The sequence below is a fragment of the Nicotiana tabacum genome, chromosome 1 (assembly GCF_000715075.1).
Source record: "Nicotiana tabacum cultivar K326 chromosome 1, ASM71507v2, whole genome shotgun sequence".
Lineage (NCBI taxonomy): Eukaryota > Viridiplantae > Streptophyta > Magnoliopsida > Solanales > Solanaceae > Nicotiana > Nicotiana tabacum.
In genome coordinates this window covers 143,906,990-143,929,920 of record NC_134080.1, presented here as the reverse complement: position 1 = coordinate 143,929,920, position 22,931 = coordinate 143,906,990, and the positions used below count along the sequence as shown (strand labels likewise).

General features: G+C 39.8%; 1 protein-coding gene across 1 annotated transcript; it reads right to left on the bottom strand.

The window, feature by feature from the left end:
- Positions 1–19,155: 19,155 nt before the first annotated feature.
- Positions 19,156–19,656, bottom strand: LOC142164157 (uncharacterized). The gene has a single exon (XM_075221379.1). It carries the CDS (start codon positions 19,654–19,656, stop codon positions 19,156–19,158), a length of 501 nt encoding a protein of 166 aa, XP_075077480.1.
- Between the last annotated feature and the right edge of the window lie 3,275 nt (positions 19,657–22,931).

The window sequence follows — 22,931 nt, the reverse complement described above, 5'->3', positions numbered from 1 at the left end:
GTGAGGCTAGGCTATTGGGGACAGATTTGGTTCAGGATGCCTTAGAGAAGGTGAAGGTGATTCGGGAGAGGCGTCGTACAGCACAGTCGCGACAGAAGAGTTATGCGGACTGAAAGGTTATAGATGTGTCCTACATGGTTGGTGAGAAGGTCTTACTGAAGGTTTCGCCCATGAAGGGTGTTATGAGATTTGGGAAGAAGGGAAAGCTGAGTCCGCAGTTCATTGGTCCTTTTGAGGTGCTTCGGAGGACTGGGGGGGTCGCTTATGAGCTTGCTTTGCCACCCAGCTTGTCGAGTATGTATCCTGTATTTCATGTTTCTATGCTCCAGAAGTATATTGGGGATCCGTCTCATGTTTTGGACTTCAGCACGATTCAGTTGGATGATGATTTGACCTATGATGTGGAGCCAACAGCTATTTTGGGTCGTCAAGTTCGAAAGTGGAGGTCAAAGGATATAGCTTCGGTGAAAGTGCAGTGGAAAGGTCGGCCCGTGGAGTAGGTTACCTGGGAGACCAAGCGGGAGATGCGGAGCAGATATCCTCACCTATTCGAGGCTTCAGGTATGTTTCTTGACTCGTTCGAGGACGAACGTTTATTTAAGTTGGGGAGGATGTGACGACCTGGCCAGTCGTCTCATGAGTTACCGCTCCGTTTCCCCCATTTCTATTTCTTTATGCCTCATTATCCACGTTTTATGTGATCGAATTGATTAGTTTGCATTCGGGGTGGATTTGGTAAGAAATGAGACACTTAGTCTCTTTTAAGAAGGTTTAAGTTAGAAAAGTCAACGGATATTGACTTATGTGTTAGAGGGCTCGGATGTGATTTCCGATGGTTCGGTTAGATTCGGGAGGTGATTTATAACTTAGGAGTGTGGTTGGAATTGGTTTTGGAGGGACGGTTTAGAAATAGGCTTGAATTAGCGAAGTTAGTATTTTGGCGATTTTCGGTGGGTAGGTGAGATTTTGATTTGAGGGTCGGAATGAAATTTCGAGAGCTGTAGTAGCTTTTTTATGTCATTTGGGATGTGTGTGCAAAATATTAGGTCATTCGGGCGTGTTTTGGTTGGGTTTTTGATCGAAATCGTATTTTGGAAGTTTTTGGAAAACTTAGGCTTGAATTCGATGAGTTTTGGCTAATTTGATGTTGTTTGAGGTGTTTTGATCATTGGAGCAAGTTTGAATGAGGTTTTAGGATGTGTTGGTGCTTTTGGTTGAGGTTTCGGGGGCCTCGGGTGGTCAATCAGACCACTTTTGAGTTTGGAAAGTTGCACAAAATTGATCTCAGCGGTTGCAGCAATTTATCTCTTCGCGTTCGCGAAGAGTAAGAGGAGGAAGGTATGAAATTGGCCTTCACGTTCGCGAGGCAGGCCACGCATTCGCGAAGGGGAGTGAGCTTGGCGCATCGAGTTCGCGAGGGGTACTGTCGCGTTCTCATAGAAGGATTTTGGGCTGGCCTGACTTTGGCCTTCGCGTTCGCGTTTGGGGAATCGCGTTCGCGTAGGACTCTAGGCTTGTGCTTCGCGTTCACATGCAGAGTCCCGCGTTCGCGTAGGTTGGAGAGTTGAAGCATCACTTTCGCGAGTCCTATGTCGCGATCGCATAGAAGGAAAATCTGGTCAAGATAAGTTGTGCATCTAGAACGCGAGAGTTTGACCACGTTCGCGAAGAAGGATTATCAGAACTGGGCAGAAAGTTTATAAGACATTTTATCAGCGATTTTGAGCCATTTTTCCACCATAGTTTATCATTTTGAGAGCTCTTTGAGGGAGATTGAATAGGGATTCAAGAAGTGATTGGAGGTAAGATTTATGAAACTAAAACGTGATTCTATTGTGAAATTAACCTAGAAATTCTTGGAACTTAAGCTAAAAATGGAAGAACTAGGGCTTGGGATTTTGAAGTTTTGAATTGGGATTTGAAGGACCATTTGAGGTCGGATTGGAGAACTTTTGATATGTATGAACTCATGGGGTGGCAAGGAATCTAATGATGTGAAAATTTCTGAGTTTCGAGAAGTGGGCCAGGGGCTCGGGTTTTGCTAATTTTGGGATTTTTGATATTTTTTGATTGTTTTCTTTTGGGCTTTGTTCTTTAGCATATTGTGACATATTCGTTCTGATTTTGGATAGATTCGACGTGTGTGGAGGCCAATTCCAGGGGAAAAGGCATCGCGAGCTAGAGTTGTAGCCGGTTCGATGTGAGTAATGATTGTAAATGATGTCCTGAGAGGTTTAAACCCCGGATTGCACATCGTAGTGCTATATTGAGGTGAGACACGCGCTGGATGATGAGCGTGGGGTCTTTTACTACTGGGGATTGTTACTTGGTCCGTCCCGATCGACGATTTTACTGCGTATTTGACTGAAACTTATTTGTTATCATCATGATTTGGGCTGATTGGCATATTTGGGCTTCGTGCCAACTATTTGAACCCTTCCGAGATTTTATCACTGTTTCCTCACAGTTTTGACTTATTATTTGAACTCGGTCCTGTTGGTATCTACTATTTTATGAACTCAGCCACTTTTACTCAGATTTGAAACTTAAATGATATTTCTAAATGATGTTTTGGGTTGACAACTACTGTTTTACTAATGCCCGAGGGGCTTGTGATGATTTTTGGATTGAGTGAGGCCGAGGGCCATATGTAAGGATATGCTGAGTGATATGAGGCCGAGGGCCTGAGATACTTTATATGCCACGAGGTGGCTTGAGTGATGCGAGGCCGAGTGCCGAGTGATGTGAGGCCAACTGCCGAGAGATGATGCCACGAGGTGGCTTGATATAGCGCTTGGGCCGTAAGGGGCCCCTCCGGAGTCTGCATACCCACAGTGAGCGCGGGTACCCATGATGATCCGAAAGTGAGCCCGAGGGGCTGTTACTGTACTAAGAGTGAGCCCGAGGGGCTGATACCGTACTGAGCGATAGTTACTATGCTCGAGAGGCGGATTTCTACTCGTTATTTACCTGCTATATTACTTGTTTTACTTAGTTTAAAGGAATTTCATTTGACTTCTTCATGGATTTACTGCTTTAAGTGATTTTACTGTTTGATATAGAATTGATTTGTGCCTTTACGTGTCTTCTTACTTTCAGCAATTATTTATATTTATTACTCACTGAGTCGGAGTACTCACATTACTCCCTGCACCGTGTGTGCAGATTTAGGCATCGCAGAGTCCGCTCCTGAGTGCTGATCCTCCCAGTCCATGCAGTGTTTTCAGAGGTTACGAGGTAGCTATTGGCATCTGCAGACCCCGTGCCTCCCTTATCTTACTATTTTTATGTTCTTGAACTTCTGTATCAGATTTCGTATCTAGTATACTGGTATCCGGATTTATTAGTTGCTCATGAGTTATGACACCCCGGTTTGGGCTGTGTCGGGATGGTTTCTACTGTTGTTATCGTAAATTTCGCAGATTATGGTTATTATATCATGTTTTAGAACTATTTATGGTATTTAACTATTTAAAAGAGGTGTTCTATTTTGATCTGGCTGTCCTTGTCTTCACGAGAGGCGTCATCACGATTGGGTTCGGGGTTAGGGTCGTGACAACCTCCAAATGTCTCGAATCTAGCCACAAGAAGTACAATACAATTAATACAGGCTAAAGGAATCAATTCCACAAGAAAAATACAAAGTTATAAGTAAAAATCCCAAAGTCCGCGTCTCGAAATCCAACAAAAGTCACAAAATCCAAAAGCTCATTCACTCACGAGAATATTCATACCAAATTCATCAAAATCCGACACCAAGTGGTCATTCAAATCCCCAAAATCCACTCTACAAATCTCTAGCCTCAAATCCCCAAATTACACCTCAAAAACACACCAACTAACTGATAAAATCAACAGGGAAACATAATTATTGAAGAAATTTAACTACAAGTGACTTACCTAAAACAATTCTTCAAAATCTCTCTCAAAAAGCGCCTAATTTTGAGTCCAAAATGTTAAAAAGATGGCAAAATCGCGAATCCTAGCATTTATAAGTTCTGCCCAGTTAAACCACATTGCAAAATCCTCTCGCGGGGTCCTGCTTTTTGCGGTGAAAACTCCGCTTCTGCGGAAGTCACTTAACCCAATTGCCACCGCTTTTGCGTCCTCTTCGCCGCATCTGCGGCCTCGCAGGTGCGGAAGAATCTTTGCACCCACGACCTCTGCTTATCAGTCCCTTGGCCACTTCAGCGGCTCTCATCTTTCTTTTGTGGGCTCGCACTACCGGTTCCCACTCTGCAGCTGCGATTTACACCAAGAATGGAAATTCTTCAGCAATCTTACAACTTCAAAACTCAATCCATTAATCATCCGAAATCAACTCGAGACCTTCGGAACCTCAACCAAGCGTACCAACACGTCTTAAAACATCATACAAACTTAATCTAATCCTCAAATAACATTAAAAACACGAATTGCACATGGATTCAAGCCTAATAAACTTTGAAATTTCTAAATTCTACAAACGACGTAAAACCTATCAAATCACGTCCGATTAACCTCAAATTTTGCACGCAAGTCATAAATGACACCACGGACCTACTCCAACTTCTGGAAATCCAGTCCGATCCTGATATCAAAAAGTCCATTCCCGGTGATTCTTTCCAAAATTCCATCTTACTCCATTTCAAGCCTAATTCTACTACGGACTTCCAAATGACAACCTGGACACGATCCGAAGTCCACAATCACTCAATCGAGCTAACGGAACCATCAAAATTTAATTTTGTGGTTATTTACATATAAGCCAACATTCGGTCAACTTTTCCAACTTAAGCTTTCAATGATGAGGCTGAGTATTTCAATTCACTTTGAAATCCTTCCGGACCCGAACCAACTAACCCGGTAAGTCAAATAATAATTGTAAAGCACCTAAGGAATAGAAAATGGGAGAACGGAGCTACAACTCCTGAAACGATCGACCGAATCGTTACATCTTCTTCTCCATAAACCAATAACTTCCTTCTTCGCCTCATCTTCAAATTTCAACCCCTATATTTAGCTAGAAAATACTTGATATGAATTCAGTCCAAATAAGAAGCTAAACTCTCAAAAAGTTATAAAGTATCCAAAACCTTTTTAACCCAAATTATAAAAGATTAGTGCACACCACCAAATTTGCAAAACACCCATCAACAATTTATGCAAGATAAACAAAATAGAGCATTAAAGAATGTTAATTTTTTTCTTATATTGAAGAGATAAATGAGATTGTAGGAATTTATACTGCATATGATATTGTTCACCGTTTGTTTCTAATTCTTCCAATATTTCTAGTGCTACAAAATTGTACAATTTAATTTCTTCAAAGTATCAACATTTGCGAAAGTTTGATTTGCGTTGGATTCGAATTCCGAGTTTATTTGAAAGCATACAAGATCGAAGGATATTTTAAATTTTAGAAGACCCTCCAAATTAATGTTGTTGACAGTGTTCCCGACTATGGATTTGGGAATTTATGAAGAGGGTGGTCAAGTTTCTCTCATGCGGGTTGAAGATGAATTAGAATGAAGGATTTTTGTCTAACTGTGTATACTGAAGGATTTTTGTCTAAATGGAGGATTAAGTTAGTGATAGAGGAGAGCCTAACTGTCTAAAATGATGGAGTCCTGGAGATGAATAAAATGGTGGTTCATCATTTAGGTGGTCAGAAGGTGGAGATATGGTGGTGAAGGGAGGAGGCAATAGAGAAGAAGGTTGGAGTGGTGACAGTTGGTGATGATGGACGTCCAGTTAGGATTAGGGGTATTTATGATATGTTTATTAACAGTAGGGGTATATTTTTACACAAAGTAGACAGGGGTTAAATGTAGACCGTTAAATGTAGACTATTTGTGAAAGTATAGAGGCATATTTTCCCTTTTCCCTATTAAATTCTGCATGAGATATTTGTCCTTGCTAACTGAGGCTGAAAAGCTATAATACTAAATATAATTTGATATATATATATATATATATATATATATATATGCAGGCTGATGATTGATAGACCATCATTCATCAACTGTAAAAGAAGGAAATTAATACAGCTACCTTCTTGTGGACATATTCTGTTTGCGTACAAGTGTTGAAGAAATGTCACTGCTCAACTTTCAAACAGAAATCCCTCTACTTTTGGATATTATTTATATTTATCCTTAATTATACTATTCGGTTAATTTTATCTCTACCCTTATACTATCCGACCAAATTTATTCTTATCATCAGTAAACTTTTAGAAATTACTCCTCAGTCAATTATATAACCCAAAATTTCCCAAATCCCTTTTATTTTAATCACTTGTTATTTTTCTTGATCCACTATTTTCATAAATTATTATTAATGTGAATACTAAAAGTACTAAACTAAATAAATTATTCATGGATATTTTTAATTACCATTTGTTATATCCCGCATTTCGTACGTAAAAGTTTTGTCGTATGTTAATCGACGTAGACTCGGGGATGAGATTATCTTGAGGTTATATGTATTTATGCTCTTTATAACAAGCGATAAGTAAGTGTCGTGAAGGTTAAAGGGTAAACGAATCAAAGAAAATAAGTTTCGTCGAAGTTTGTCGATATGGGATAGAATACGGTCCGACATACAATACCGGTATTTATGGACTAGTGTCATACAAGGTACTACATGACAATAATAGTAAGGTGCATAAGGTATGTTAAAAGTGAGTAGTATTTTAAGTGATCTGAGATAATTCTTAATTATGTGGATAATTTATTAATTATTGGGTAATAGGGTATTACCTACCCCCCAAAACAAAGGAATTATGTGGCAGCCCCAAAACCTTATTACTCTTAAGTCATTGTAGAATAGGTGGCAAGATTTAAATCATTATGGATTATGTGATGGCTGCACATCCATGTATAAAATATATCTCTAACTTGAAAGACATAGATGGATAAGTAACGTGAATCACAAACTCATTCTCCTATGCATTTGATGAGGATTCAAACGTAAATGTTGTGTGTTACAAACGAAAGTCACATAAGCAACGGCCAAGACTTTCAACAATTCAAATTAACGTGGAATTTTGCAATTCTGAGGGAGTACGGTGTAATCTTTCTCAAGAGAATCGACTCAGGTATGTTAAGGCTATTCGTTCTTTCCTTTTGGCATGATCTATACGACACGAATGAAACAAGCAAATACACAACTTCCATAATTGACTCTACTCATAGAAGTATCAGAGATTCCTATGATCTTGAATTCCCATATGTCTTATTATTCTATCATCAGTTCATAGGTCTTAGAAAATACGTAAGTTGATAAATTTATTTCATGACATTAATCAGAGGTATAATGATCTTATGACGTTCTGAATGATTTTATTGATATACTTCTCATGCATTGCATACATTGACCCATGACCAGACGGCGCATATACACGTATATATATGTGTGTGTATGGGAAAAGATTGTGGCGTTATATACGCACCACCACCTGATCAACTGGTATACATTGATAATGTTGCCTACAGTGGCCGAGATGATATGATGGGATGTCCACAGAGGCTTGATGATGTTATGTACACCTATACCAATGTGTGACATGATAGTCATACGCACATGCATGACACTATAAGTATTTCAGGATTTACAAAATTATTTAGACTTAAAGGCGGAATTCCTTATTCCATGTTTCATCTATGTCTCTTATGTACTGATTTTCATGCCTTACATACTCAGTACATTATTCGTACTAACGCCCTATTTTTCGGGGCCTGCATTTCATGCCCGCATGTGCAGGTAGACAAGCAGACAGTCCCCCTTCTTAGGATCTTTGATCAACGAGAGTTGGTGTGCTCTATTTGATCCGGAGCTGCTTTGGATTTTGGTAAGATAGGTTTGTTTACATATGGGTATGACGAGCCCAATCCCATCCTTGTATAGTAGTATATTTTGTTATAGGTCTATACACAGTTATGTATAGTTGGATAGTATGTGGCCTCGTCGGCTTCCAGCTTTGGGTATATAGTTCTATAACAGCCTTGTCGGCTCACCCTACGTATTTTGCACGTATATGTACATATGTCTTTTGTGCAAATTTCCCTCATGTACGTTATTCTCGTAATTTAGTAGATGTTATTCATGTTTATATCTTATACGCATGCTCAGGGATGTTCGACAGGTAGGACTCGGGCACCCGTCGCGGCCAATCGGTTTGGGTCGTGAAACCATTGCAACCACTTATATTCTTGTGATAATGGTTTTGGAATTCATGTAAAAATTTATAATTTCTCAACCATATACACACCGAAGAATTTTGTTGGTCTATTTATTATGTGTTATATGTGTCTGCTCATCATGTATGTACATGTAACATTGGCATATATTTTGTAATTATCTAGTTAGTATAGAGTTCAATTGACTAAGTTAAGAGTGTACAATGTGTAGGTATTTGATTAAAGCAAAGTTGAATTCGACAATGCAAAGTCTCCCATGAACTTCAACATCTATCACTAATATTTGTTGTATGCGGCGAATCTCGGGGCCCGATTTTCCCGTCATAAGGTCGTCTCGTGATCATTCTCCTTGAGGCCCGAAGCTAAGGTCGAGACACACCCTCGGGGTCGTCAGGTACTGGCCCGGAGGGCATTACGTTCTAATGGCTATAGCAGTCTATAGCAGGCGAGAGTGGAGTTCCCAATGCACAAGGCTTAATCTGGCAGAGTTGACCTATCTAGAGCCTGTGTCGAGGTGTCACGTCTAGCCGTCCCATCTCCATGCTTTTATAATCAATGTACGTTTTACTATAACCGTATTCCCCTCGTATATAAAGGGGATCCTCACCACCTTGTAAGGGGCTGTTGTTGCTCCATCCATTCTACACCAGATAAATAATATCTCTCTCTCTTTTCTCTCTAACTCATTTGTTCGAGGCTACTCTTTCCATTTCTTGCTTTCATACTTGTTCTTCATTTATTGTTCGATATTGGCTATTAAGAGCCTTTTTTAATTACATCTCATATTTTATCCCCTTCTCGATTACCCCCGATAGCTCGAGCTCGAGTCAGATATCGACCCCGAGGCCTTTCATTGACTAGTCCTAAGCCCGGGTAGCAAGCCCTTCGGTTTGATTACTCCCCCGTTTTAGCTTGTGTCTCATCGTTAAACTTCATACGCCTAGTATCAACTGCTCTAACAACTAGCATAAAAATCGATCACGTATTTTTAGAGTCCCATTTACAAATCTAATTGTTGTTACCATTTTCACGATAAATAGTTTGGCGCCCACTGTGGGGCTAAAAATAATAATGATTATTTTCTTGTTGGTTTCATTACAAAAATGCAAGTTATCTTTCACACTTTTTCTTGTCCAAGATCTTCGATTTCAGGATAGAGCGCCAAGCTCGGTGAGCAAAATGGGGAACCAGAACCTTGAAAACAATAGAGAGAAGGACACGAGTGCCCCAGATGTCGGTACACCACCGAATTGAACCCGGGCGGAAGGGAAGGTTCTCCAATATGACACCCACATGATTATTGGGGGAACCGACGTTCCCCAAGGACCCATGTTCAAACGAACGAGAACGTCCACTACGGAAGAAGGACCAACCTGGAACCTCGTACCCGAAGACACCCTCGTATTCAGTGAATAGGACCTCGAGGCCATGATGGAACCGCACAACAACGGGCTAGTGATCTCGTTTCTCTTAAACAATACCAGGATAAAGCGCGTGCTCGTGGATCCAGGTTGCTCGTCCAACATGATTAGATCAGATGTAGTAGAATAGTTGGGGTTGCTCAATCAAGTCGTTCCCGTCCCTCGAATCCTACACGGCTTTAACATGACCGGCAAAGTAACAAAAGGAGAGATCACCCTCCCAATCAACACATCTGGTGCGATCCAGAACACTGAGTTCCAGGACATCAACGGCGACATGAGGTACAATGAATTATTCGGCAGGCCTTGGATACACTGCATGAGGGCAGTGCCCTCAACCCTGCATTAGGTGATAAGGTTTCCCACGAGGGATGGCATCACGACCATACATGGAGAATAGCGGGCAGCAAAATAAATGTTCGCGGTCCACCATGAGGCGCCAACCCCCACATGCCCGGTCTCGGATGAGGAGAGAAACATACAGACCCTCGAAGATGACGAGGAAGATTTCTTCGCCCCCCGAACCTTCGTCGCCCCCGAAGAATCGGATGCGACCAAATCAACAGTCGAAGAGTTGGAGCATACCATTTTAACCGAGCACCTCCCGGATCGTAAGGTATACCTAGGAACGTGGTTGACCCCCAAACTCAGGACAAGGTTTATTCAATTTCTCAGTAACAATATCGACTATTTCACCTAGTCCCACCTATATATGATAGGAATCCCGCTAGAAATAACCTCCCATAGACTGAGCGTTGATCCCAAATTCAAACCCGTAAAGCATAATAGAAGATCGTAGTCCGAGGTAAAACATGCCTTCATCAATGTGGAGGTAGCAAAACTTCTTAAAATCGGATCCATCAGAGAGGTAAAGTGTACCGAATGGCTGGCTAACGTAGTAGTAGTAGTACCCACAAAGGGGAACAAGCTAAGAATGTGCATAGATTATAAAGACTTGAATAAAGAGTACCCCAAAGATTCCTTCCCATTGCCTAATATCGATCATCTGATCGATGCTACGGCCGACCACGAGACCCTCACTTTCTCGATGCCTACTCGGGGTATAATCAAATCCAGATGAACCCCGAGGACACCCGAGGACAGGGAAAAAACATCGTTCAACACAAAGTATGGTACATATTGCTATAACGTAATGCCCTTCGGGCTAAAAAACGCAGGGCCAACGTACCAGTGCCTAGTTAATAAAATGTTCGAGAATCAAGTAGGTAAATCAATGGAAGTATATATTGATGATATGCTAGTCAAGTCCCTTCGCGCAGAGGACCATTTGACCCATTTGCAGGAAACATTCGACATCCTAAGAAAGCTACAACATGAAGCTCAACCCCAAGAAGTGTGCCTTCGGAGTGGGTTCGGGCAAATTCCTGGGTTTCATGGTTTCAAACAGGGGGATAGAGATTAATCCCGACAAGATAAAAACTATCAAAGAGATCACGGTGGTGAACAATGTAAAATTCATCCAATGGCTAACAAGACGGATAACAGCCCTGGGCAGATTCATATCAAGGTCATCAGACAAAAGTCACCATTTCTTCTCTCTACTAAAAAGAAATAGCAACTTCTAATGGACTCCAGAATGCCAACACGTCCTAGAAGAACTGAAACGATACCTGACTAGCCCATCTTTGCTGCACACACCTAAGGAGGATGAAACGTTGTACCTATACCTGTCCATGTCTGAAATAGCGGTAAGCGGCGTGCTGGTTCTAGAGGAGCAAGGTACACAATTTCCTATTTATTATGTAAGCTGAACCTTGGGGACGCCGAAACCCGGTATCCCTATCTAGAAAAATTAGCTATCATGCTGATAAGCGCCTCACGTAAGCTGAAGCCTTATTTTTAGTGTCACCGTATCTGCGTTCTGTCAACTTATCCCCTCCAGAGCATACTTCATATGATTCGCTCCTCGTAGTGAGCCAAGTGAACGGAAGCTGCGAAGCTCGAGAGGCCATGATGCAGAGGTACTTGGACAAAATCCAAGTCACATTACGTTGCTTCAAAGAATGGACCTTAGTCCATTTATCCCGAGAGTAGAACAGCGAGGCCGATGGCCTTGCGAATCTGGGATCTTCTGCTGAAGAAGAAAACCTGCTCCCCGGAGCTGTTGTCCAATTGTTCAAATCAGTGGTCAAGAAAGGTCACGCGGAGATTAACTCCAACAGTCTGACATGGGATTGGAGAAATAAATATATTGTTTATCTAAGATACGGGAAGCTGCCCCCAGATCCAAAAGAATCAAGGGCCTTGCGAACCAAAGTAGCCCGGTTCTTGCTCGACAAAAATGGGACTCTGTAAAGGAGAACTTTCGGTGGCCCCCTGGCGGTATGCTTGGGACTAGGCAAAACGGATTATGTACTTCGAGAGATCCATGAGGGCACCTGCGGAAATCATTCCGGGGTCGATTCCTTAGTTTGAAAGGTGATCAGAGCGGGCTACTATTGGGATAGCATGGAAAAAGATGCCAGAGAATTCGTCCAAAAATGCGACAAGTGCCAGAGATTCACTCCCATGATCTACCAGCCCGGCGAGCAACTACATTCCATTTTATCACCATGGCCATTAATAAAATGAGGGATAGATATTGTCGGCCCTTTGCCGACAGCAACAGGTACGGCAAGATTCATTCTGTTTATGACTATTACTTTTCAAAATGGGTGGAAGAGCAGTCCTTCGAGAAAATAAGAGAGAAGGAAGTCATCAATTTCATATGGGATCACATCATATGCCGGTTCGTAATCCCTTCCGAAATAACATGCGATAACGGAAGGGAGTTCATTGGAAGCAAGATAGCATAGTTCCTTGAAGACAACAAAATCAAGAGAATCCTGTCAACGCCTTACCATCCATGTGCAAACGGCCAGGCCGAATCTACAAATTAAACCATCATTCAGAACTAAAAAAGAAACTGGAGAGCGCCAAGGGAAAATGGAGAGAAACGCTGCCCGAGGTTCTATGGGCATACCGAACAACTTCAAAAACGAGCAGCGGGGAAACACCCTTTTCTCTAGTGTACGGCGCCAAAGCATTGATACCAGTGGAAGTCAGGGAACCGAGCACCAGATTCCAGCACACTAATGAGGGCTCGAACAATGAGGCCATGACAATGGCCCTCGAGCTACTCGATGAAAGGAGGGAAGCCTCGATGATTCGGATGGCTACCTAGAAGCAGAAAATTGAAAGATACTACAACAAAAAAACAAATCTCCGATATTTCGGGATCAGGGACTTGTTCCTAAGGAAGGTTACTCTCAACGCCCGAAACTCTAATGATGGAAAGCTGGGCCAGAATTGGGAAGGACCATACCGTGTCCTCGAGATTATTGGTAAGGGATCCTATAAGCTTGGCACCATGGAAGGAGAATAGCTTCCGGACAACTGGAATGTATCAATGCTTAAGAGGTATTACTGCTAGGGCATCCCATCGGAAAATCCTGCAAAGATCCTCGAGCAAACGTTGTACTCTTTTCCTTCGACCGAGTTTTTTATCCCGAAACGGGTTTTTGCCGGCAAGGTTTTTAACAAGGCAATGATCACGCACTTCCTAAGAAGGACACAACAAACCTACCGGGTTTTCTTCGCAAAAAAGACCTTTAGCGGCAATAAGGCAATTGTTGCTAATAAATTCTTTAAGGTGAAAAATTAGCGGCACATGACCATTAGCCAGTAAAGGATATCTTTTTATCGGCAATAAAAATAAAATTGCCACTAAAAATTACTAATTGAATTAATTTTTTATTGCTTTAAAAGAAAATCAATTAAAATTCTCTCCGCACAAAAAGAAAATTGATTTCCCTCCAAAATTTTTGGACGAGGATCTTCATTCCCTCTAAATTTAGAAAAGTTTAGGAAAACATATTTCCCTAGATCGAAAGGATACAGTCGAACTCTGCCATACAAAAGCCCTAATAGCTGTTGCGTCAAAGTTCTGCCATTGTCCCCGTCGATTCTTTTCCAGGTAAGTTCTCTCGTCCCTGTTAACTTCTCTTCTTCCACTGTTATCTTCTCTTCTTCCCATTTTAAATCTGTTGCTTGCAATAGTTTTGCAATAGATTTTGAATTGTTTTGCACTGGATTGATTTATAGTCGAACTCTGCCATAGAAAAGCCCTAACATCTGTTGCGTCAAAGTTCTGCCATAGTCCCCATCGATTCTTTTCCAAGTAAGTTCTCTCGTCCCTGTTAACTTCTCTCCTTCCCCTGTTATCTTCTCTTCTTCCCATGTTAAATCTATTCGTTGCAATCGTTTTGCAATAGATTTGGAGTCGTTTTGCACTGGATCGATTTAGAGTGGATTGACGTGATGCTGCTCGATTGATTATATGAATTGTTTTACAGCGGTTGATGTTGCTCGATTGTTTATATGGATTGATACTGCTTGATTTTTTATATTGATTTATTACAATGGATTGATGCTGCTCGGCTGTTTATTTCTTTGCACCATTCTTGTTAAAAGTCAGAAGCTTTTCTTTATGAACCAGTGATTAAGACTCGACCTAAAATAATTTTTTTGCCCTTTAATTTGTTAGCACCTTCGTTAGCAGCCAAAACGTGTGAAACCCTACTTAATTCAGCATCAACCAAGTTCCCTGTAGGTTTAACAAGCTCTAAAGTTTTCTGTTTCTTTGCATTCAAAAAGTCCCTAGCATCACCTTGTAATTTTTCAATACGTATCATCTTCCTCGACTAGATCATCAACATCATGAGTTGTTGCTATTGTTTTTCTTTTCAATTGAATTGTTTGGTTAAGAAATCCAATTGTTTGGTTAAAATTTTACATTTGGAAATATTCTTAAAAGCAAATTTTGATTTGTGAAATTTGGAACATTTTGTTTGGTTGTGTAACTTGTATATCTCTTTCATTTACAATGGGAAACTAGATCAGCAGTTTGTTTGTAGTAGTTTGTGACTTGTCGAGCTTGTAGCCTCCTTCCAGCACTAGGAATATGAGAAAGAATAAAATTCAGTTGTTCCTTAACAGTAGCTCCTTGTGCCTATTGAAAACATAATATTAGGTTGTATAACTGAATTCACATCCTTGTACAACCTCGAGAGTGCTGTAGTAGTACGTACATCACCCTTAGCTACTAGTTTTATAGATTTAAAAAGATCTGCACCTTCCTTATGTTGTCACAGATTTCCAACATGCTCCTTAACAACCTCTGTTCCCCCCAAATTTTGAGTAACAGCTATAGCAGCCAACTCTACTTGTTGATTTTTTTCAGTCGCAGCCACACCTACTGCCATGTTAGTTGCAACCAACTGACCATGCTCCTTTGAAACCACAGCATCAACACCTTCGTTAGCAACCAAAACGTGTGAAGCCCTACTTAATTCAACATCAACCAAGTTCCCTGTAGGTGTAGCAAGCTCTAAATTTTTCTGTTTGTTTGCATTCAAGAAGTCCCTGGTATCATCTTGAAATTTTTCAATATGTCGATCACCTTCCTAGACTAGATCATCAACATCATGAGATGCTGCTATTGTTTTTCTTTTCAATCGACGACACTCTATCTCGTCATGGCCTTGGTGTTTACAATGACAACAATAAGTTATCTTTGTCTAGATTTCTTTATCATTTACATGTTTGTTCTATGATGACTATGATCTATTTATAAATGGCAAAATATTCCATATTGATTCAGCCCCCATGTAGTAGCTCCATGTCACTGCGATCATCATTTTATTGTTAAAAAAGTCAACATCCTTTTAGGCTTTGCATAATCGGTTGAATTTTTCATGTTTATTTATTATGTCTCTTTCCTGTCATATTTAATTTACGTAGTCTTTAACTGAAACTTTAGATGGATGATTTCATCGCAGAAGCTTTTTTAAATTATAATTGTATACTTTATATATATATATATATGTATATATAAACTAACTTATATTCCACTTAGCTTTAGAACTTGTTAAACTGACGTTCAATGAACAAAAGAGTAAAAAACAATTTTTTTTGGTTAACAGGGATACTTTATTAACAAAAACTAAGTAGCATTACAATGTTCTATCATGGAAGTCCCAATGGGATCGAGTTCATGATTTGTACAGTTAAAGGAGCTATCAGAAAAAAATAGAGGTGTCAATTATAGCACAGATATTCCCAAGACTAGCTAATTTATTACAAGAGTTCTCTGAAATAGTTCTAGTAAAGGAGGACCCCCTTTGATCTGCTGGAAAGTTGGCAGCCACAAAGTGAGGGACGGTATCAAGTTTCGCATAAGTGCAAAAATAGGCAAGCTTGGTACTTTCTGTTGCCAAGAGATGAGCTATTGAATTTGCTTTGCAAAAACTGTGCCTGATGTTCTGGATCTCTAGCTGGAACATTAACTACCTGCAAGACTGAATGATTGAGTTATATGTAGGATGATTACTTTGAATTAGTTGTATTACTTCCACCGAGTCTGTTTCGACCTCTAGCGGCTTCAATTTTCTTTAATGGGCAAGATGTAGTCCTTTGCTTTAAAGCAAGATGTTTGGCGTAAGTATGATTAAGCACATGAGTATGTTCCTGGAAACTAACAATCCAATCTTCGGTGGAATTTCGGATGATACCACCCAAACCACCAATCTTATCATTGCCTTTACAAGCTCCATCTGTATTCAATTTATAAGCACCTTGCCTTGGCTTATGCCATTTAACCTTTATGCTCTTTTTGTTGGTCGGGCTAGAGTGAATGTAAGTAAGGAGCTTAAATTCTTGTGCACGGGTAATAACTAGGCTTAGAGAGAGATCATGTTGGTCATTGTTAAAGTTGTTATTGTTTCTATTGATCCACAGGTTCCAAAGTGCAAACAGAAAAAAATCAAGCCAATCTAACATTAAGAGAGGTATTGGGGGTTGAAACTTTTTTACAGTATCAATCCAATGTCCCTCCACCAGCGTGATGCTAGTATTATTGATACCAATTTCATTCAAAAACCTATTAGCTATGGGGCAAGAAAGGAATATATGGGTAATGGTTTCTTCAGCACTCTTACAGATTGGACACTTTTTATCAATGTTGATGTCAATATTATTGAGATAGGTTCTAGTTGGAAGTCTATTATGATAACAAAGCCAAAGAAAAAAGATGATTTTTTTTGGAGCGCGAAGATGCCAAATCCAGTCAAAGTCATTGACAGACCCTTCATGGTTGTCAATAAAACTATATGTGGATTTATTGGTAAAAATACCATTTGTATTGATGGACCAAATTGGATGATCGTGGAAAATCTCATTCTGAGGGATGTTGATGCTTGTAATATAATTTTTTAAATAATCAGGTAATTCGAAAGATATACCAGAAAGATCCCATGTTGCATCAAACCAAAGATTATGGATATTAAGGCTCTCTTCGCGCGGGGTTAAGGGACCATGAATAATTGTTCGAAGGGGAGGAAGGTTAAGGATCCATCTATGGTTCCAAAAATTTATATTTTTACCATTGCCAATCTCCCAAGTAATAGCCTCCTTGTAAATAGACCAACTTTTGAGAATATTTTTCCAAATAAAGGAGCTATTTGAAGGATTCTTTTGGAAGAGTATTGCGTAATGAGAGTGTTAGCCTAAAAAAAGTAGGATTAATAAAAAATCCCCAAGCTAAGCCGGTTAACAAGGCCAAATATTTTGTAGAAGCTTTTACTAGACCTAACCCCCCTTGGTGCTTGGGCTTAGTGATGGTTTTTCAGTTAACAAGATGCAACTTTCTCTTGGTAGTAGTAGTCCCCCAAAGGAAGTTCCGTTGAATTTTGTCAATGTGATTATGAATTTTAACTGGCAGATGAATATATTGCATAACATGATTAGGTATGCTAGAGAGAGTAGAGGAGATCAATGTCGATCTGTCTGCCATAGTAAGGCAACTAATTTTCCAGTTGGCTAGCTTAGATCTCATCATGTCAATAACAAATTGAAAGTTTGATGCTTTAGGGTGTCTACTTAAGATAGGAAATCCAAGATATTTGCCAAAGTTGCTGCAGCTATTAATGCCAAAAAAGTTAGAGATTTCAGTTCTAAGGTTATCAGGGCAGTTTAAGGAGAATATAATTTTTGATTTTGTAGTATTGATTTTCTGCCCTGATAAATTAAAGAAAACATTGATGCCTTCTAAAATAGTAGAGAAAGATTTTTTATTGGCTCTAGCTATTAGAATTAAATCATTAGCAAAGAATAAATGTGACAAAAGAGGGCTCCTAGGAGACAACTTAATAGGGTCCCAATTCGCGCAATCAACTGCATGATTAATATATCTAGAAAACATTTCCATGCATGGGATAAAAATGTAAGGGGACATAGTATCACCTTGTCTAATACCCCTAGTTGGCATAAAGAAAGGATTTCTAGTCCCATTAACTAGAACGAAAATGTTAGTAGTGGTAACACAAGACATAATCAATCTAGTAATATTAGGAGGAAAATTGAAGTAGCGAAGGGTTCTAAAGATGAAAGATCATTCCAATCTATCAAAAGCTTTTTCTAGATCGATTTTGAGAATCATGCCATGATTAGTACCTTTTCGTTTATTAAAGTTGGAAATGACCTCTTGAATAATAATAGAGTTATCACTAGCTCTTCTATTCTTTATGAAACTAGCTTGATAAGGACTGATGAGCTCATCCAAATAGGGCTTTATATGATTAGTAATAATCTTGGTAATGATCTTGTAGATAGTATTAAATAGACCTATTGGTCTAAAGTTTTTGAGATCATTTGCATTCAGAATTTTTGGGATAAGGCAGATAAAGGTGTTATTAAGGAATTCAGGGATTTGTTGAGTGTTAAAGATATTTTTGCAATAACTAAGCACCGTAGGACCAACAATGGACCAATATTTTTAGTAAAAAAAGGATGAAACTCGTCTGGTCCAGGAGCTTTAAAGGGTTTAAAGGAGAAGATAGCGGAAATAATTTCTTGATCAGTAATTGGTCTGTCTAGGTTGTGTAAATTTAATTTGTTGAAGGAACTAATACTATAGTTGATGCCCTTCAAATTCGAACTAACGTGACTTGTGGTGAAAATATCCCTAAAAAAATTTAACGTATGGTCAACTACCTGAGCGGGGTCTTCAATCCAATTTCCCACATTATCTTTGAAGTGCGTAATTCTATTATGCCTACACCTATTGATGGTGGAGATATGAAAAAATCTAGTATTTGCATCTCCCTCATTGAGACAATTAATTCTGGATCGAAGCTTCCAAAAATCCTCTTCCATCCTAAGCACATTATTGTACTCATTAACTAGAGAAGATTCAAGCTGTTGTAAAAAGGGGCTCAAAGTGTACTTGTCGGAGGATTGAAAACCATTAAGTCTAGCAAGAAGTCTACGCTTCTTTTGAAAGATGTTACCAAAGACTTCGTTGTTCCACCAAGTAACTTCATGCTCAAAATAATTGGCTGCTTCTAAGAGATGTTTGTTACTCCAGCATTTGTCCACTATATTGATAAAGTCCGGATGGGAGCACCACATGGTTTCAAGCCTAAAGGGTTTGCTAGTGTTGCTCTTAAAACTAGGGCTTAGTCTAATAAGGAGAGGGTTATGATCTGAGTAGGTTATGGGAGATGGTTTACTATGGCATTTGGATAAATACTAAGCCATTCGTCATTAACAAAACATCTATCTAATCTCTCCATAATCAGGCCAGTACTTCTTTTCCTACAATTCGACCAGTTATATTTACATCGCTTAAAACCAAGATCTAACAGCTTACACTTGTTAATACAGTTCCAAATCTGGGAGGCTCTAGTATTATTTATAGGGCGTCCTCCCCACTTGACATCAGACATTAAAACATCATTAAAGTCACCTCCGACCAACCATGGACCAACATAAGTCTCATTTAACTTTTCTAAATTATTCCATATAATATTTCTATTATTAACAGTAGTATTGGCATATAAAGCACTAAAAAGCCAAGGTTTTTGATTCAGAAGTATCTTAATCATAGTATGAAGTTCTTGATCCACTCTCGCTAACTCATCTACAATCACCAAGTCATGGATCCACATAATCACTAAGCCGCCAGAACGACCCTCGACGGGGATTTCGATCATCTTACTAAAATGAAATTCATGTTGGAGGGGAGCATGGTCATGCATTCTAGTTTCTAGGAGAGTTACCATACAAGGTTTATGAGTCTCTATAATTTTCCTAAAATTTCTACGGAAGTTTGCATTATTCGCACCACGTACATTCCAAATAACAAAGGAGGTTGCTCTATTCATTAGAAATGATGGGTTTGCAGGGGTCACTGGATTCTCCTCCATAAGAGAAAGTGCACTTCACCTCACGGATGGGCTTAGTATTACTGCATGTTTTTCTACTGCTCGGTTTATTGGTAGCCTTATGTCCATCAAGCTTTTGAATAGTGCTGTTGGGCATTTGAGAATATACTTCTTGTCTTGCTTCTGTCACACCTCCTTTTTCCGCACCCGAGGGGGCGCGAGGGAGTTTTTTCCAATTAAAGGACAATCGAAACCGGATTGGTTTAATTATTTCAGAGTCGCCACTTGGGAGATTTAGGGTGTCCCAAGTCACCAATTTTAATCCCGAATCGAGGAAATGAATGACTCTATATTACAGTCTGCGTACCAGAAATCTAGATAAGGAATTCTGTTAACCCGGGAGAAGGTGTTAGGCATTCCCAAGTTCCGTGGTTCTAGCACGGTCGCTCAACTGTTATATTTGGCTTATTTATCTGATTTTTAATACAATTATGAACCATGTGCAAATTTTATCTTTTACCGCTTTATTATCATTATTTTTTAGGAATGTGAACATCGCTTAAAAATATATCTTTCGACTGTGTCACATGAAATGCACCCACAATCCGAAACATATTTTTATTTGATGTTTTAGGATTTGGATTCGGGTCGCATGAAATACACACCCTAGTTTAGGAAAGTAGATTATTAAACACGCACCTAAAGAGACTATCGCGTTATTATTTTGGGAAGACCGTGAAATTCGCTAAACGGCCCTCCTGAATTCTAAGTAGTTTAAAACAAGTATTTACTGAGGGCCCCGCGATTTGTATTTTTATTCGGCGAGGCTCATCTCATTCTTATTTTTTAAAGGAGTTTGCAACGTCATGGAAATGCATCTCCGACCACGTCACAAACAATGTACCCATGATTAGAGACACATTTCGACTTCGTTGAGATTTGGATTTAGGTCACATAAATGTGCACCCGAGTTTAAGGAAATTAAATTATTAAAGGCGCGCCTAAAGCAACTAGCGCATTATTATTTTTGTAGGGCCGTGAAATTCGCTAAACGGCCCGACCCGGAATCTAAGTATTTAATATATACGTTTTTTGTGAAGGCTCCGCAATCTGTACATTTTTATTTTTTTTGGCGAAGCTAGTCTCGTTTTTTTTGTTTATTATTTATTTATTTTAGAAAAAAGAGACAAGGCTAAAATAACCACATTTTGCTACTTTGCGAGGTCATGGGTTGTAGATTAAACTTATTTGATGAAACGAATATTTTTCAGTGGGATTAAAATTACTCCTATGATTTTAACATTACTACTATACGTACAAACAACTCTTAAGACAAGCATGTAGATAACAATAATCTTAGCATGAAGAAACAAAATGCGGAATAGCTACTTAAAATAATGAAACAAAGGAAGAGACATTCAACAAATCCGATACACAAACAGTGCATAGGAAACCATATCATTTCATTCCATTTAAGCAAATATAACAAGTTTGGAAATGTATATGCACCTGTTTGAAGCAAGAACAACAACCAAACTGTCTCGACAACTATCGGAAACCTCTCCAATGACGGAACCTCGATGCCGAACTCAAAGGTATCAGACCGGAAGCCACGAGCACAACCCGACGACGACCTCAGACGGACTGCGCGACGATGGCGAAGAAACGGCGACAACTGGGCATGCTAATGCCAATGACGACTGGTTCGTTGCTAGGGAAGGAGGCGAGCTGGGGGAAGCTGGGCGACGGTGGACGTGGGGGAGCAGCTGTGGGCTAGTAGTTTGGGCAGTGGGGGTGCGACTGGATGGTCACCTTGGGCAGTGACGACGGGGGTGGTTGGACGACGCAGCAGCGATGGCTGCTGCTTGACGGGTGGTCGATGGGCGTTGCTGGGTTTTTTGGTTAAGGTCGGCGGGACTGGGGCTGCGACGGGGGGTGGGACTGACTTGTTGGTTACGACAGTAGTGTAGTGGTGTTAGGACGTGAGGGAGTCGATGGGGGAGCTGGTTGCGACAGTAATGGTCGAGGGCTATGGAGGTCTGGAGACGAGGAAGGGTGACGCGAGGAGGATGACGAGTGAAGCAGCAAGGGTGGACTGCCGGTGCTGGTGCTCGGTGGTGGCGCTTGGACGTAGGGAATGGAGTTGGGCTCGTCGTCTGGTTATTGATGATGGTGGAGGGGGTTAGGAGGAGGAGCAATGGTGGTCTGTCGATGGTGGTGATGGAGGATGAGGGTGGTCCTTGACGGAGAGGGAGCTGGGTGGTTTCACTGGTTTTTTTTCGTAGGGTTTGCTTCTTCTTCTTTTGAAGAAGAATAAGAAAGGTGAACAATAGTCCCTCAAAAAAAAATTTCAAAGTCTTTTTTGTTCAGCAAAATGTCCGTGTATTTAGCATGGGTTTGCCCAGAAAAATGAGCCCACGCGTGGTGGGGTTCAAGGCATATGTCCCCCACGCGTGGTGGGGTTCCCCACGTGTCCTGGACACGGTTTATTATGGGCTAGGTCCGAAAATTAGGCCTAAAACCGGGCAGTTTGAACCCGAATATTATTCTTTTGCCCGGACCCGAGAAATAGGAACACGTTGCTTAATTAGTCCTATGTAAGCAAAATAACTACCAAAAATAAGACTAGTATTTAAACAAAACTATATCTTTCTTTTTTTTTAAAATATTTTTCAAGGTTTAAAATAGCTACAAAATATTAATAAAACTATTTTTTTTGTAATTTTCGTTTTTAAATATTAAGATAAAATATGAGGTAATATTTTGTATTTTTCAAAGTTAAAAATGACTATAAAACCTTAATAGAACTATATATTTTTTTTGTAATTTTCGAAATTATATAAAGTACAAAAATAAAGTACAATTTTTGTATTTTTCAAATTTATGAGAGATACATAAACTAAAATTTATATATATATTTTTTTGAAATTTTTCTTTTTGCAACGAAATAAAGTAAAAATAGTTAAAATAGCTATATTAGTCCTAAATTAAATATTTAAGCTTAAGAACGTAAAAATTCTCGGGGAGGGTCAAAAATCACGTGCTTACAGCTGCCCCTCTTTGACTGGAAACACGAAGAGTTTTCCGACAAAGAACGACTAGAC